At 36.9% G+C, this 14390-nt stretch overlaps 3 protein-coding genes and 2 long non-coding RNA genes across 11 annotated transcripts; 4 read left to right on the forward strand and 1 right to left on the reverse strand.

The window, feature by feature from the left end:
* Positions 1-145: 145 nt before the first annotated feature.
* Positions 146-1671, reverse strand: LOC130688755 (uncharacterized). 4 transcript variants are annotated; one of them, XR_009421827.1, is made up of 6 exons: positions 1540-1671; positions 1173-1473; positions 950-1055; positions 434-861; positions 264-365; positions 146-182 (listed from the first exon to the last, which is right to left on the reverse strand). It is a non-coding gene; the product is annotated as an uncharacterized LOC130688755 (long non-coding RNA). The 4 variants fall into 4 exon arrangements; XR_009421826.1 differs by having other exon boundaries at positions 251-365; XR_009000511.1 differs by having other exon boundaries at positions 146-365; positions 1011-1055.
* Positions 1672-1769: 98 nt separating this feature from the next.
* Positions 1770-3321, forward strand: LOC130688725 (protein FRA10AC1-like). Its single transcript, XM_057511743.2, has 6 exons — positions 1770-1929; positions 2012-2117; positions 2245-2407; positions 2476-2641; positions 2700-2859; positions 2923-3321. The coding sequence occupies exons 1-6, from the start codon at positions 1891-1893 to the stop codon at positions 3240-3242; spliced, it is 954 nt and encodes a 317-aa protein (XP_057367726.1). The 5' UTR covers positions 1770-1890; the 3' UTR covers positions 3243-3321.
* A 1361-nt stretch (positions 3322-4682) lies between these two features.
* Positions 4683-6452, forward strand: LOC130688736 (chromobox protein homolog 1-like). Of its 3 annotated transcripts, none has more exons than XM_057511756.2 (5): positions 4683-4802; positions 5090-5223; positions 5309-5639; positions 5751-5851; positions 6083-6445. In XM_057511756.2, the coding sequence occupies exons 2-5, from the start codon at positions 5105-5107 to the stop codon at positions 6222-6224; spliced, it is 693 nt and encodes a 230-aa protein (XP_057367739.1). In that variant the 5' UTR covers positions 4683-4802; positions 5090-5104; the 3' UTR covers positions 6225-6445. The 3 variants fall into 3 exon arrangements, with proteins under 3 accessions (XP_057367739.1, XP_059352749.1, XP_059352748.1); XM_059496766.1 differs by having other exon boundaries at positions 4684-4802; positions 5309-5636; positions 6083-6444; XM_059496765.1 differs by having other exon boundaries at positions 4724-4802; positions 5097-5223; positions 6083-6452.
* A 1234-nt stretch (positions 6453-7686) lies between these two features.
* On the forward strand, positions 7687-9155 carry LOC130688739 (chromobox protein homolog 1-like). Its single transcript, XM_057511758.2, has 5 exons — positions 7687-7840; positions 7941-8104; positions 8171-8350; positions 8431-8613; positions 8679-9155. The coding sequence occupies exons 2-5, from the start codon at positions 7986-7988 to the stop codon at positions 8848-8850; spliced, it is 654 nt and encodes a 217-aa protein (XP_057367741.1). The 5' UTR covers positions 7687-7840; positions 7941-7985; the 3' UTR covers positions 8851-9155.
* A 1309-nt stretch (positions 9156-10464) lies between these two features.
* Positions 10465-13329, forward strand: LOC130688762 (uncharacterized). 2 transcript variants are annotated; one of them, XR_009000522.2, is made up of 8 exons: positions 10465-10915; positions 10993-11078; positions 11500-11636; positions 11705-11868; positions 11928-12197; positions 12340-12947; positions 13069-13172; positions 13244-13329. It is a non-coding gene; the product is annotated as an uncharacterized LOC130688762 (long non-coding RNA). The 2 variants fall into 2 exon arrangements; XR_009000524.2 differs by having other exon boundaries at positions 11500-11631.
* The last annotated feature ends 1061 nt before the right edge of the window (positions 13330-14390 follow it).

A 14390-nucleotide genomic window follows, 5' to 3' on the forward strand; every position in this document is an offset into this window, starting at 1 on the left:
TAAGGGCCCCAAATCAGGCACATGTTGACCAAACAGAATCTAAGAAGCTGCCAGCAAAGTAATCATATCGCCCTGCTAAATTAGACAAACCAAATAACGATTCCCATTTGCGATTATCAGACAAGATGATTGCTTTCGTTGACAATTGGCTTCGGTTTCTCCATTCCATTTTTAAATGGTTTCTACAAATATATCCCCAAGAAAAAATTGAAAACAAATTGAAGGAATCCAATTTATCGCCTCGACCGACCAGCGTCAATTACCATTTTACTCGCCAATGCAACTACAAGTGCCGTTTTTGTTTCCACACGGCCAAATCCAGTTTCGTATTACCGCTAGAAGAGGCAATGCGAGGTCTCCGACTGCTGCATGAAGCTGGTAACATCATAAATTAGGTTCCTCTTTTATTCTTTAAATTGTATTTATAACTTACATTTGACCAGGAATGGAAAAAATCAATTTTTCCGGTGGGGAGCCGTTCATTCATCAGAAAGGCCGCTATTTAGGCCACCTCGTTCAGTTTTGCAAACGGGAGCTTGGCCTGGCAAGTGTTAGTATCGTCAGCAATGGCAGTCTCATCACCGAGGACTGGTTTATTCAATTCGGTGAGCATCTCGATATCTTGGCCATTTCATGTGACAGTTTCCGGCCAGAGACCAATAACCTCATAGGCCGCCATCGAAATAGCAATAAAAAAGAAGTTGCTATCTGCGAAGGCGACGACCAGCACCTGGAGAGTTTGGAACGGGTTAGAGGTTGGTGTCGTGACTACAGAGTGGCTTTCAAAATTAATTCAGTCGTCAACGCATATAACTTTGACGAAGATATGAACAAACAGATCCGGCAGCTCAATCCCGTCCGCTGGAAGGTATAAATTAGAAAAAAATATACATATATATAACCTGATTAAAAAATCATAATTGATTTGATTAGGTGTTCCAATGTTTACTAATTGGTGGTGAGAATCACGGTAAGGAAGCTTTACGAGATGCGGAGAAACTTGTAGTCACCGATCAACAATTCGAGTCATTTTTACAACGCCATCGGGAAGTGGCCTATTTGGTACCTGAATCCAATGTCAAGGTATAAAAATGTCTAACTTTAATTTAAATTTAATTACAAACTTTGACAGGTTCTTTTTTCTGAACTTGATACAGATGCGCAACTCTTACCTGATTTTGGATGAAAGGGTAATTAACTATACTTTTGACTTTGAAAAAGCATGTAAAACCATATAGTGAATGGTGATCTCCATTGAAAACTGCCTGTTTTCAGATGCGATTTTTGGACTGTATGGATGGAAAGAAGACACCTTCACTATCATTGTTGGATGTGGGCGTAGAAGCTGCCATCCAAGCAAGTGGTTTTGATGAAGCCATGTTTTTCCGACGTGGAGGCAAATATGTATGGAGCAAATCTGATATGTCTCCAGCTCTATTGGAATGGTGATACTAGTCCTGAAATTGAACATGCCTTTTATAGGGCAGTTGTTCAAGTTAGCCTTATTCCCTTACACATTAAATAAACATTAGTTTTTACCTATTTACATCGAAAGCTGCTACATTTTGTAAAATTGTTGAAATCTAATATAATTCTACTATATTTCTAATATAATTAAGAACATTTGAGAATTCTAATTAAAGTGAAACTGCTAATGTAGGTGATCATGCCACACACAAAGAAAATTAAAACTCGAATTTCAACTAGTAAGTCAAATGTTCATACATAGATGGTGGTATAGACCGTATAAACACGTCAAAGAAACATGAATTGTTTTGGCGGCTGGTTGGTGAATTTATAGACAGCAAATTAATTTACAGACTAGTTTAAAAATAACTATACGGAAGAAATTAACTGCATTATAAAAGGTTTCCTGGTTTTTTAAATACCATGTCGAAACGTAGTTCGAGACAAGGTTCCCCGCTTGAGGTACAGATATGTTTCGAGCAAAGCAATTTAACCCGACTCCATTTTGCAATCCATAATACCAAAGTGTTTATTTGAAATAAAGCTAGACGCTGGAGGATATGATTCCTCCTATGAAGGAGATGAAGAAGAAAAACATCGGAAAAAGAGGAAGAATGATTGGCTTGTGAAAGACAAAACGAAAAGTGAAGGTATTATACTCAATGCACTTCATTAACCATCCCATTCACATGGACAATTCAAGTTTATTTTTCACAATTTATTTGCTTCTTAAAGCTATTGACATGTTTTGATGAAAATAAATGCATGTTTTCATAGGCTTGGTTCCGAAATCTGCCTTTGCCGAGCAATATTCCCAAGAAGCAAGAAGAAGTATGCAGTCACAACTGAGAGGATTAACAGCTTATGACCGTCACAAGCTCCTGATCAATCAGTACTATCTCACCATACCAGGAGCTGTTGATATCCTGAAACGTGACCAGTAACTTAAATATCTTTGTTCTGAGCTCAATTTTTTAAATTGTTATAATAGATATTGTTTGTTTTCAGATCTAAGGATAAAAGAGATTTTGACGTTATCAAAGATAACCATCAATTTCTTTGGGAGGAGGATGATGCAGTTGATACTTGGGGAAAACAGATAGCAAAGAAATACCATGATAAGCTGTTTAAAGAGTACTGTATTTGTGATCTTAGAAAATATAAGGAAAACAAGGTATTAAAGGAAAGCAAATAATTTATTATAAAAGTTACAAAGTTGAATTGCCATTTAGGTTGGAATTCGGTGGAGAATCGAAAAAGAAGTTGTCACTGGTAAAGGGCAGTTTAGTTGTGGAGAACAACACTGCATGGAGAAGGAAAATTTGAAAACCTGGGAAATTAACTTCGCTTATGTAGAGCATGAATTGAGAAAGAACTCCTTAGTCAAAATCCGTAGGTGTTGTTTGAAATCATTCGATAATTCTTCGTTGATTAATTTGGCTGATCATTCAAAAGGTTTGTGCAGCGATTGTTCACATAAGCTCAACTTTCATCACAAAAGAAAAGAAGTGACGAAAAAGAAGAACAAAAAAGAAATAAAAAGCAAACAATCAGCAGGTGACCGGAGACAGAGTGATGGAGAACCAAGGTCTGAGAAGGTGACTCCAGTAACCAGTAGAGATGACACGCTTGACGGTGGAGAGACCTCTATTCCTTCCAGCAAAAATCAAGAACTTATTGACAGCACAGACGTTTGGCGAGAGGGCCAACAGTCAATTGAAGAAAAATCCCGTGATGAAGAATTTGAAGAGTTTCTAGAAGACTTGTTTCTGTGAAACATAACTTTCTTAAAGAATGTGACCCCAACATTTCAATTTTCTTCAGGTAATTTAACACAGTAGAACTAAGGAAAAAGGTTGGGTGAAGAAAAAGTTACATGTAATGGGAATTTTATTGCTGACACAATGCCGGCCATCGAATGTACGAAGTATTGTAGTAGCCCGATCACTTCAGATGAACTGTGTTCGTAAAAAGAATCTTTTCGGAAATATGCGTAAGTGATTCTTTCGGTTATGCCCTAACGCATGTATCATTGCCGCAACTGCATTGAAACCAGATTACATTTGGCATCTAGGACAGAACGGGCCATGTAATAATTATGGCTTCGTACAAACAATCTTCTCGCATACATGTTGATTAATCAATAATGGCCAACCTAGATGATTCTACAGAAGATGTAATGGAAGAAGATACTGAAACAGTGAGGCAATCAATAGACGAGGAGACAGAAGGTGTTAATGACGAAGTAGATGAGGAGGGGCACTGGAGAAAATATGGATGCCGATATTTTCTTCTAACTGTTGCTATAGTCTATCTGAGCATCATCTGCATGGCTTGCTATTTCATGTATTTGGGGAGGTTTTCTGTTTTGCGAGGATTCGGCCAAGTTAAGAAGATATACAACTCGTTTACGTTCTCAAATCTGAAACTTGTGGTTACAGGCCGTGATCCTATCTATATGGACGAGCAGTAAATTCATACGATGAACAAGGAAGAATAAAAGCAAAATGTTACATTGCTGCAATTTGGCGCTTTCTTCGCTCCTCAACTGATTATCATTTCAATGTCGCCATGTTGATGTGACGATGTAATACACTAACGTTAAAAGAAGAAAAATGCATCCAACATCATTTTTTTAATATCCATAACATATTGGCTTAGACTGGTTAACATCTCTTGCATGGTTCATAGAAGAAATGTAGATCCTCTTTAAATGAAGACACATGCACACATGACACGAGACCACCATATTCAGTGACTGTAGCTAGATGGCCATGATTCAATAACCAAGTGGTAAAAACGATTCGCCATTTTGCATTACCAATTTACCATATATATATTTTTAAAGACATTTCTTTATTGGCCTGTTTCTAAAACAGTTGTAAACTTTACCTTAAGCAAGTAAACATAAATATTTTTACCTGTAGGTATTGCTTGTTGGTTAATAGCTGGTAAATGCGTTAAAATGTGTATTTGTTTTACGATCACAGTTCACCACTATACGGCTTATGAGGTCACGAATTGACAGCCATTACCTTTTCACAAATGGCGGCATAGCAATCAATCAACCAATGAGTGATGCCCTTTCTATTGAAAGACACAAAGGCCCTAATTGGAACTTAGCCCTAAATCGGATTTTACTGATTCGCTTTTATTTGTATCATTTTTTTTGCTGCTGTCCTGATTGGTCAGCACCAAGTGGCGACATTGGGAGAGGAAAGAAAATTAATTTGTTCGTTTGCTAAGGCTCCTTAATAGTGACTATTCCGTGACTTGAGGCCGACAGAAAGTGATTTCGTTAAATTAAAAATAAAAACAACTGATTCGTGATACAGGTGAGTTTGGTTTTCGTCTTTTAAACCATATATCAACTATCTAGCAACCTCACTTCGGTTAAAGCATAATGCAATTGCTGAAATCTTTTTCAATCCAATTTTTCCTAATGAGTTTGATGTGATTAGCATGGCATGCTTCTACATATTCGGATGGCGTATTATTCATTATTTCGTTGTATTATAACGGTTAAATTGATGAGATATTACGAGCAGGATGAAAATGCTTATCATTCCTCTGTACAGAGAAAGTGTCAAAAAAACACATTGTGAATAATTCTAATTTTTAGGTTGCAGTCTACATTATGGGGCGAAGTGTGAATACTACTAAGGGCAAAAAGAAGGTAGTCCAGGGTAAGCCTTCATCGCCAGAAAGTGACCATGTCGAGCCAGAATATGAAGTTGAGAAGGTTGTTGATTGGAGGTGGGTAGTTGATTTTCCACTCGGTGGATTTTCAAGGGGTGTAGGTTATAATCTAAGGTGTTTGCTGTTATCTTTTTTTTTTTAGAGAAGTAAATGGAAAGGTGGAGTATCTCCTGAAATGGATTGGATATGACAATGATGATAACACATGGGAACCTGTGGAAGCTTTAGAATGTCATGAGCTTATTGCGGAATTTGAAAAGAAAAGAAAAGAAAATGATCAAGAAAAAAAGAAGTCATCTGAAAGCAAAACAAAGAAATCAGATGAAATGAAAGCAAAAAAATCAAATGAAATGAAAACAAAAAAACAAGTTGAAGGCAAAGAAAAGAAACATGCTGCATCCAATAAAGATAGGGATAAACAACCAGGAGAGATGGCTCATGGAAGGAAAGAAGCTGAGGAGATTAGTCATGTAGTTAGCTCCTAAATACGCTACTTTTTCATTTGTTTTTGGAATGGAAATTTTAGTAGTTTTTTCCTTATAGTAATATTTTTAAATCTCATTTTCCTCTTTGATACTTTTTAGACTTCTATTTTAAAAGAAAATGAACAAGATCAGGAGCCAGAAGTGATTATAGGAGCTACCGATAATTTTCACAAGGGCGAGCTCGCGTTTCTTGTCAAATGGTGAGTTTAACTTCATTTATAACCATTGCTAATATGTCTAGTATCAAAGCAGATGACATTAAGGCTTTTGGCTTACCTTCTGCTTGCTAGTATGCTGCAATAGCTTAGTAGTTTAATATTTTAAAAAATAGTTATTGCCAAATAATTATATCTTTCTACTGATGTATGCATCACTTCCTTTTTTTTTGTCGTGAAGCACAAATTGAATTTCGAATTATCCAAATTATGTAGGAAGTTTAATGACACCCCCGAGTTTGTTCTTGCGTCTCGAGCGAACGTTTTGTGGCCACAGATGGTAATTAAGTTCTACGAAAGCCGATTGCAGTGGTCTTCAAATGCTAAGGAAGGGGAAGAGATAGATGCGTTGGAATAGGACGTATTTGGTTACTTCAACTTCCAAATATCGAACGGAAGAGTAGCTCTAACCACAATGCCATCGAGCTACCGGTTATTTTTTCTGCATTTTTTCTCGTTTGATTTAGCGAGTGTGTTGTTCTTACTCTATGTGCGGGTTTTCTTAAACTAGAACAAGCACCTACGTTTCCCTGGTTGGCCAGTTTTTGTTTTTACTTTTTATTTCCAAAACATTCATCCGAAAATCCAGAAATAAATACCATGTTATCTTACTCTACCAAGTAACCTATCTTCAGTGCGGAAGAAGTTTCGCCAATTGCAATGCTGAAGAAAAAAGTTGCTTGCCACATTATGGAAAACCCGAAAAAAATGTTGGCTGCGTTCTTGCGCAAATACTATGTTCCCTTATCAAGAAGATTGTGTAAGACTAAATCTTTCACTTTTATTAGCATCACCACCAATAAATTCTGTTTGAACTAGAAGCTGATATTGACACAGGTTTACTAAGTTTACAACTACTTTCAACTCGTGCCTATACGTGAAATATATTCATTTCTTCTTTGTTATAACAGATTCTCGACGCAGGAGAATACCTTGTTGGCGATAGGATTAGAATAATACGCAAGGAGGGAAAGGTGTGAAGTATCGCAAGAAGTGGCACTACCAAACCCTCACCGGATTCCAGATATTTTGAACCACTTCATTCCGATAACGATGAAGCATCAAATTTCAAGGAAGTAGATCAAGACCTATACGAAACAGCTTTTTTGTTTCTTGCTGAATGGAAGCAATTTCTGGCATAGATAGTCTTAGATAGCTTCTTAAAAAGAGACAGCGTCTATGATGGTCACAATCAAGGTATGATAGCTGACGTTCCTAACAAAATGGAATGCAATGGAACAAAAGATACTTGCCCTTTTAATTAATCAATTTAAAGTAACCGAGATGAGTAATTCGCTGGTTGACGGGACTCTGTTGAGAACAGGTAAGTCGCATTTATATTTTTATAAGCTAATTGAGTGAAAATTGCTTTAATACATCCCAAATTGTAAGCAGTTACGAGGTTAATTTGAAGGTGGCAAGAATGTATCTTTTGGGAAGAACCTAATTGGAGTACTTACCCAACCGGGATGGGGCGAGGTAAAAATTTCGACATTTCCCTGCCGTCATTTTATAAGATGGCGGCTATTTCGGTTTTTGGGTAAAAATCGGAGTTGTAGGGTAGAATGAGGTATAATCTGGTAAAAAATTTCAGTCGATTAGATTTTCTCATAGATCTATAGATGGCAATTGAGGTTGCAGCCCCGATTACGTACCCAATTTGGGTTGGCGGCGAAAGAATTTTTGCCCAGATGCCTCGAAAATCGATCCCCGATTGGCTCGGGGCAGATCTCTAATTGGGGTATAGCTCCAAGTTTCAGCTAAAATGTTTGGTTTGGCAACTATGCAGATCTACTGCTTCAGTAACGCTACTTTTGGCGGGCGTCATAGGCATGCTGATACCGAAACATTGTCACGTGACAAGCCAAAGTCCAATAACGGCGTCGGTTAACTTATTATATGGAACTCGAAGTCGCTTAGACTCAAACCAAATAAACGTTTATAATACGAAGTCCTTAGCGAACTTAACTTGAGGTAACCAATAATTTTTTACCTTGATCTTAAATTTGGATTTGCATAAACGGTCAGAACACTACATTATTGTCTTATGACTTGGTTTCCGTGTAACTGTTAGGTCTAGTAGCGGAGACAAAAGGAGAATAATTTGGTTGTTTTCAACATGAGTCGCTCCACCAGAAGTACAGTAGGAAAACAAGACAAAAGTGAGAGTAATGTTGACTTGGGGACCCAGAAGAGTGAGGAAGAAAAGTATGTGGTAGAGAAAGTTGTCGATAAAAGGTTCGTATAATGTATACTAAATTAATTCTGGTTAACATTCAATTGAGGTCATTACAATGCACACAGAAAGAGAAAAGGAACAGTGGAGTATCTTCTCAAATGGAAAGGCTATGATGAAAGTGAAAACACATGGGAGCAGGCAGAAAACATGGATTGTCCTGGTTTAATTTCCGAGTTTGAAAACCAGACAAAAAAGATAAAAAAACAAGAAGAAGAATATGTAGTGGAAAAGATTATGGATAAAAGGTATGTTTGCATCCATCATAATGTTGCATGCTAGCCACACTGAAAGATCATATTAATTAATTTTCTTATTTTTTATGTAGGGAAAGGAAAGGGCAAATTCAATATCTTCTGAAATGGAAAGGTTATGACCATAGTGCTAATACATGGGAAAATGAAGAAAACCTGGATTGTCCTGGTTTAATTTCAGAGTTTGAAAATGAGAAAAGCATAGCAGGAAAAGCCAGTGACGAATTGTACACTGTTGAACAAATCATAGACAAAAGGTTAGTACATCATACATGAAGCAATACCAGCATTAATACTGAGCATTCAATTTCCCCAAATCTAGAATTGTGAAAGGCAAAGTCGAGTACCTCTTAAAATGGAAAGGTTATGATCATAGCCAAAATACATGGGAAAGCAAAGAAAACATGGAGTGCCCAGATCTGATCGCAGCATTTGAAAAGATGAAGAAAGAAAGAAAAAGCCATAAAAATAATAAGTCAGCAAGAAACTCATAAGTTTGTGCACCCACTTTGACACAGAAAGATTTAAGCGGAAGAAGATTGGATTACAAAAGATGTAGCGAACGCGCCTTAACTTTCGTACTTGAATGTAGGGTTTGTTACTGTTCCTTTATGCACAAATCGGTCTCAGTATCCTTTGTCCATACCGTTCCTCTTCATGGATTTTATCTCCTGATTTTGTTACTTCCCAAACCATTTTCATGTCATACGCTCCCTAGTTCAACAAGATTGTTTCCCCGTCCCACCTTATGAAATGTTTTCGCAGGATACCAATAAATACATCATAATTTCTTGATGAAGATCCTGCCTAGATGAATCGCATTTGCTACGACTCTCTCCCTACGATTCGTGTATTCGTTTGTAACCAGTTGACATTACATTGCAGGCCAAGAAGGTAAATACCGTAAGAAGAAAACCTTCCAAGGAGCATTTTCCCGATGTTTCTTATGGTAGAGAAAGGGTGAAACCACCGGACCGGGCCCGCGGAGCTCCAGCAGATTCATCTGCTTTCGCCACTAATATGGACGTGTAAGGTCACGAATGACCATGATTCCGCCTCCTAAATTGAAATAATCCGAACTGTATCCTTGTGTACATCCGCGTGTAAATAAAAACGACTGCCATATACAAACAAAGGAGCTACCTCCATTTATTCACCAATAAAATATATTCAGCATAGCAAAGAAACTACAAATCTATTGAGATGGTAAAAGACCAATAATCAGAAAGCACATTTCAATTAAATCACATCTAGGATCTCACCTGAAATAACAGTAGGCAAGGTAAGGTTCATATTGACCTCAGGTGCTGGATAGGAAGTAAATCATCTCATTTATGATTGTCATATACATAATTCACTTTTAAAACCATATGAACAAACTCCTAGTCAATTAACAATATAAGACCCTACTTTACTTAAATCTTTTTCCCAGTTTAAATCGACAAAGGGTTTTTGGTCAAATGAGCAGGCGGGAGTCACTTACACTTCATCTCAATTCTTGTGGATTTCTCGTGAGTTTTATTCAACATACAGACTTCGTTTATGTATTTTAGTTACCAATCTAGGGCATAAATAGCAGAAAGTAAAGGATCTTCGTGCTATTAACGACTTATGAGTTCCACAGGTCCGATCCTAACGCCCTCAGAATCATATTGTTTAGCGTTGATTATTTCATTTGGTTTTACTATGTTCATATCAATGAACAAGGAAAGAAAATTACTTTTACCGAAACGAAACTTACCGGTATTAGTAAAATTTAGAAGAATTTGTTCTTCACCGAAATCTACAACACATAACAAAATTACCAAATAAGAGGCACTGATTTTGGCGCTAGCAGACTAATTTCTGTCACGTTGTGTGAGTTTTCCCATTTTAGAAATTTTTTAGGAAAGTAAGTATAAAATAGCATTTTATAAGAAATCAATTTTATTAAAGTTAATCGAATATTTTTAGAATAAAATTAATAATAATCTTTCGTTACAATAGCGAAAAGGGCCATTCAATTTTCACTTCTTTCGTGAAACCGGCAAATGGCAACGCTGTAGCTGGCAATTGTCCAAGGAATATGTGAAAAATTCTGTCATCGGTCTATGCAATGATAGATTTCAGTGTGTTAAAGTGGTAAGGAATAGGAGCTTACTGCAAGCACATTCGAAAGCATGGTGTAAAGGGCGTAAACCATGTTTTTTTTTATGGAGTAAGCCATGAAGCAAGAGCAATTACGATTTTGTCGCAAACCATTTGACCCTGAACTAATTTGTTGCTAGCAATTTTTTAATTTGTTTTATATTTCGTTTACATTTTCTTACGTATTCGGATTGCTTTGATTAACGGCTCGAACAGTTGATATTTCAGGATAATAAGAGGCCATATGCCGCTTCTCGATAAATTCCCAAGTGAAAAACAAAGATCGGAAACTTACCATGCAAAAACAGGCATAGTCTACATTATGCCTGCCTTAGGTGTTGTCTGTGCTCAATGATAACATAATGAATGACTAGTGGTGTTGGGATGTTGATGGACCGAAATGAAACCAATTCGTGCCTGTAATGAAACCTGGTAAGAATTTTATGTTGAAAACAATGTGGTAGAAGTAAAAAAACAATTGGCTCTACCCACTTTTTTCGTAATCTTAGTCAGTGACCTGCAATCCTGGTCATTCTGGTTGCTACATATAGGGCCGAGTTTCACCCAGCTCAAAACTTCCTGTGACCAGTTTATGGTAAGAGATACAAAGCTGTGAACTTTGTAATGGTCTTTACAATAGTCTTAGATATTACCATTTGTTTAACTGCAGTATGGAATATTGTTCAATATTTTGCCAAAACAAGTTACAATTATTAATTTTTTTAATTGTTATTATTCTAAATTGCTGGATTAGTGAAACAAGAAACCTCTGTTTTCACAGTACTTACTACCAAGTTTTATTAGTAGTACATTTGTTCCTCCTGCATCTTATTTTCCAGTGTGCATGAATGCCTGGTCTTTCTTTAGCGGTGTGCCATTTTTTTTTATCCTTAGCTGTATCAACAGATTCCACAAACCAGAGGATTCCTGTTAGAATGGAAATCGTTTTGCTTAAAGTTTTTAAGAATGCCATTCTGATTATTTATTGTTATTTTTGTTTCCTTTTTATTGTTAAGGGATATTTCAAAGCATTTTTTCTGCCAAGTACAGCATTGCGTGGCAAAAATGATACATGGCGATTGTTCATTAGGTGTCGAAAACGGTAGTTATGTGGAAATTGAACATCTATCAGTGAAAGGGAAATCATGGTGTGGTAAAGATATAAAATAAAGCATCTTTAACATTTCTGGTTCTAATAGAATCTAATTCTTTCTATTTCAGAGAACAAATTTACCGTTTTCGCACATCTTTGGAATATGCGGTACTTGGGGTTTTCTGCTACCATCCAAAATCTCATCGGACATGTGACATGCGATGAAAAGGCACTGTTTAAGGGCAACGTCTGCGGGGAACGCTTAAATAATTTTGATAAAGTCGTCCTCCAGGTAAGCCATTTCTCGAAACTGTTATTTTATGATTTAAATAACTATTGGGTTTGCTTTAGGTTACAGGAAAAGATGTACTTCAATACATATCATCATTCGAAGAAGCCGGCCTGCGCCAACTACTACTTCAAAACATAAAGAATTCTGACTACATAAAGCCAACACCTGTTCAGAAAGCTTCAGTTGCAGTTATTCTTGCCAAAAGAGATGTAATTGCTTGTCCTGTTACGGGCTCCGGCAAAACGGCAATCCAATTAATTAACGCTGTGTAGTTTTGAAACCTTGATGCCCTCGTACTGATTTGATTCGAATGGGTCGGTATGAACTGGGTAAGTTGAAGTAAAAGTAATTTTGAGTGGGCACGCCGGTGATTGCGACTACTAAAAGGTCCAATTGCATCTAAGATACTCAACAAACCCTTCGTGATATTCGTTGATTAAGTCATCTAAAATTTTACATTTTTTCACGTAGGCGGCGTACTTGGTACCGGTTTTGAACATTGTTAGAACAAGGTGTTGCTGCTGCGTCTCATGCCATGGAGCAAAAGCCAGAAGTTGTAATTGTCGCACCCACTCGTGAATTGACCATTCTAATTCACCGCGAGGCGTGTAAATTCTCCTACAGTTCGGTTTTAAAGCCTGTGATTATACGGTATATGGAAGAATTGTCACGAGGTATCAGCGGTCAAATCTTCAAGCTGGGTGTAATATTGTTGTCGCGACCGCGGTGCGATTCAACGATTTCCTCGACCGTGGAGTATTTGTCTTCAAAAAGATTGTCGTTCAAGCTGTTTCTCCGATGTATAAGAAGAGGGTCATACACATTCGTCCATATTGCAACCAATCAACGGTGGCGTCTGGTTGACTTAAACGTTAACCACTACTATTGATTAAAATGAAAGAAACTGGCTCACAACGAAGCAAGGCAGGAGTTCCTATGTTTACTCTGAGTTCCTATGTTTACTCTGAGTTCCGTGCATCTACCATTGGTCGTTTTTACGATTATGCTCCTGATAACGAATGCCGTATTTTCAAAAAACCTATTTGACTGGTCGACACTTCAATTTTTTATTTTTTGATGTAAGTACCAGTGTAGATGTATTCTCGTTAGAAATAATCGTAATGTCCTAAATGTGCTATTCTTTAGTGAAAATGGTATTGTACGAAGCTTATCAATTATTTTTTATTTATTCGGATTTAGCAACCACCTTTCGATATTTAAAAGCGAGGACTGAATGGCACCTACACTTGGATTGGATCGGACTGTTATTTGGTCGAATGGTTAGCAGCAAAATTAAACTTTACGTAGGTTGAACTTAATTTGTCTGCTTATTTGTTGTTTGTTATTCGAAAAAACTACCCTCTTTATTCCACAGGTATTCGTTCGTGCTAATTAATCAAACTATTGCGAATATGTACGGGACGAATGAGGGTTTGTTTTATCAACTCATAAATGATGAGGTAGCGGAAAAATGGTTTATGCATTGATTTTCAGTAGATAACTTATGTGCATCATGTTTTTTTTATTTTTAAATTCTGTAAGGGTATCGATGGCGTGGCGAACTCTTTCTACTTTAAACTTCTGAATTTATATCTGTTTCAGGTTTGGTTGTTGATCTTTATTAGCATTTTCGTCGTAGTGGGTGTGATGACTTTTTTTTCTTGGATATATCAACGGAATGTGAAGAACACTTTGAGTCCATCTACCATTGATTCAGAATCAAACAGCCAACCCAAAGAAGTAAGCAATATTTCGCAGCAAAGAAGTCTTTTTACTTCATTTGGATTTCATATGATCTACGTGATTAACATCATGACGAATCAAGGTGATAATCAAGTTTTTTTTTGCACTTGAGAAATTTTGGTTTGTTGAAGCTAAGTGTCACTTAATGTTTGCTTTTTCGAATTAAAAAAGGAGGGAGTGAGGCTTTCAGTTATTTGTCGTTTCGAATTATGACGGGAATTTGGTTTCTCTGCGCAACGGTGCTAGTTAATTCTTATACTGGAATTGTTATTTCATCGCTTACAAAGCCACGTAAAAAATTGCTATTTCTTTCATAACATCAACCGTTTTGGAAATACATAGGATTGAATAACTTTGATGTGTCACGCTACCGCTGTAGCGTACTGGCGCGCCAGTAGTTTTAAATTCGGTGTATTTTCAAAACGGTTGATGTTATGAAAAAAATAGCAATTTTCTCGGAATCAGCATTCGATTGTGAGTATATTCTGTCATTTTCAAGCAATTCCAACGATGGTCAATTTTTGACGGTTTTCGAGGCAATTTTCCCACGGTCATTTTCTTCGTTTTTCTCCATTTTTATATTTTAGGGCATTTTTCTGCTATTACAGTCATTCGTATCATTTTCGCAGCCGACTATGTCGGGCTTATTTTGCTATCACCCAAACAAATAGTGAACTATAGAGTGAGTTGTTTATCTTAAAAAGCAAGTGAAATGGAGTTTCAGAAGAGATTGGAGAAGAGTACGGCTTGTCACATGGAAGTTTCCTCTCTGCATTTTA

This window comes from Daphnia carinata, chromosome 9 (genome assembly GCF_022539665.2).
Source record: "Daphnia carinata strain CSIRO-1 chromosome 9, CSIRO_AGI_Dcar_HiC_V3, whole genome shotgun sequence".
Classification (NCBI taxonomy): domain Eukaryota; kingdom Metazoa; phylum Arthropoda; class Branchiopoda; order Diplostraca; family Daphniidae; genus Daphnia; species Daphnia carinata.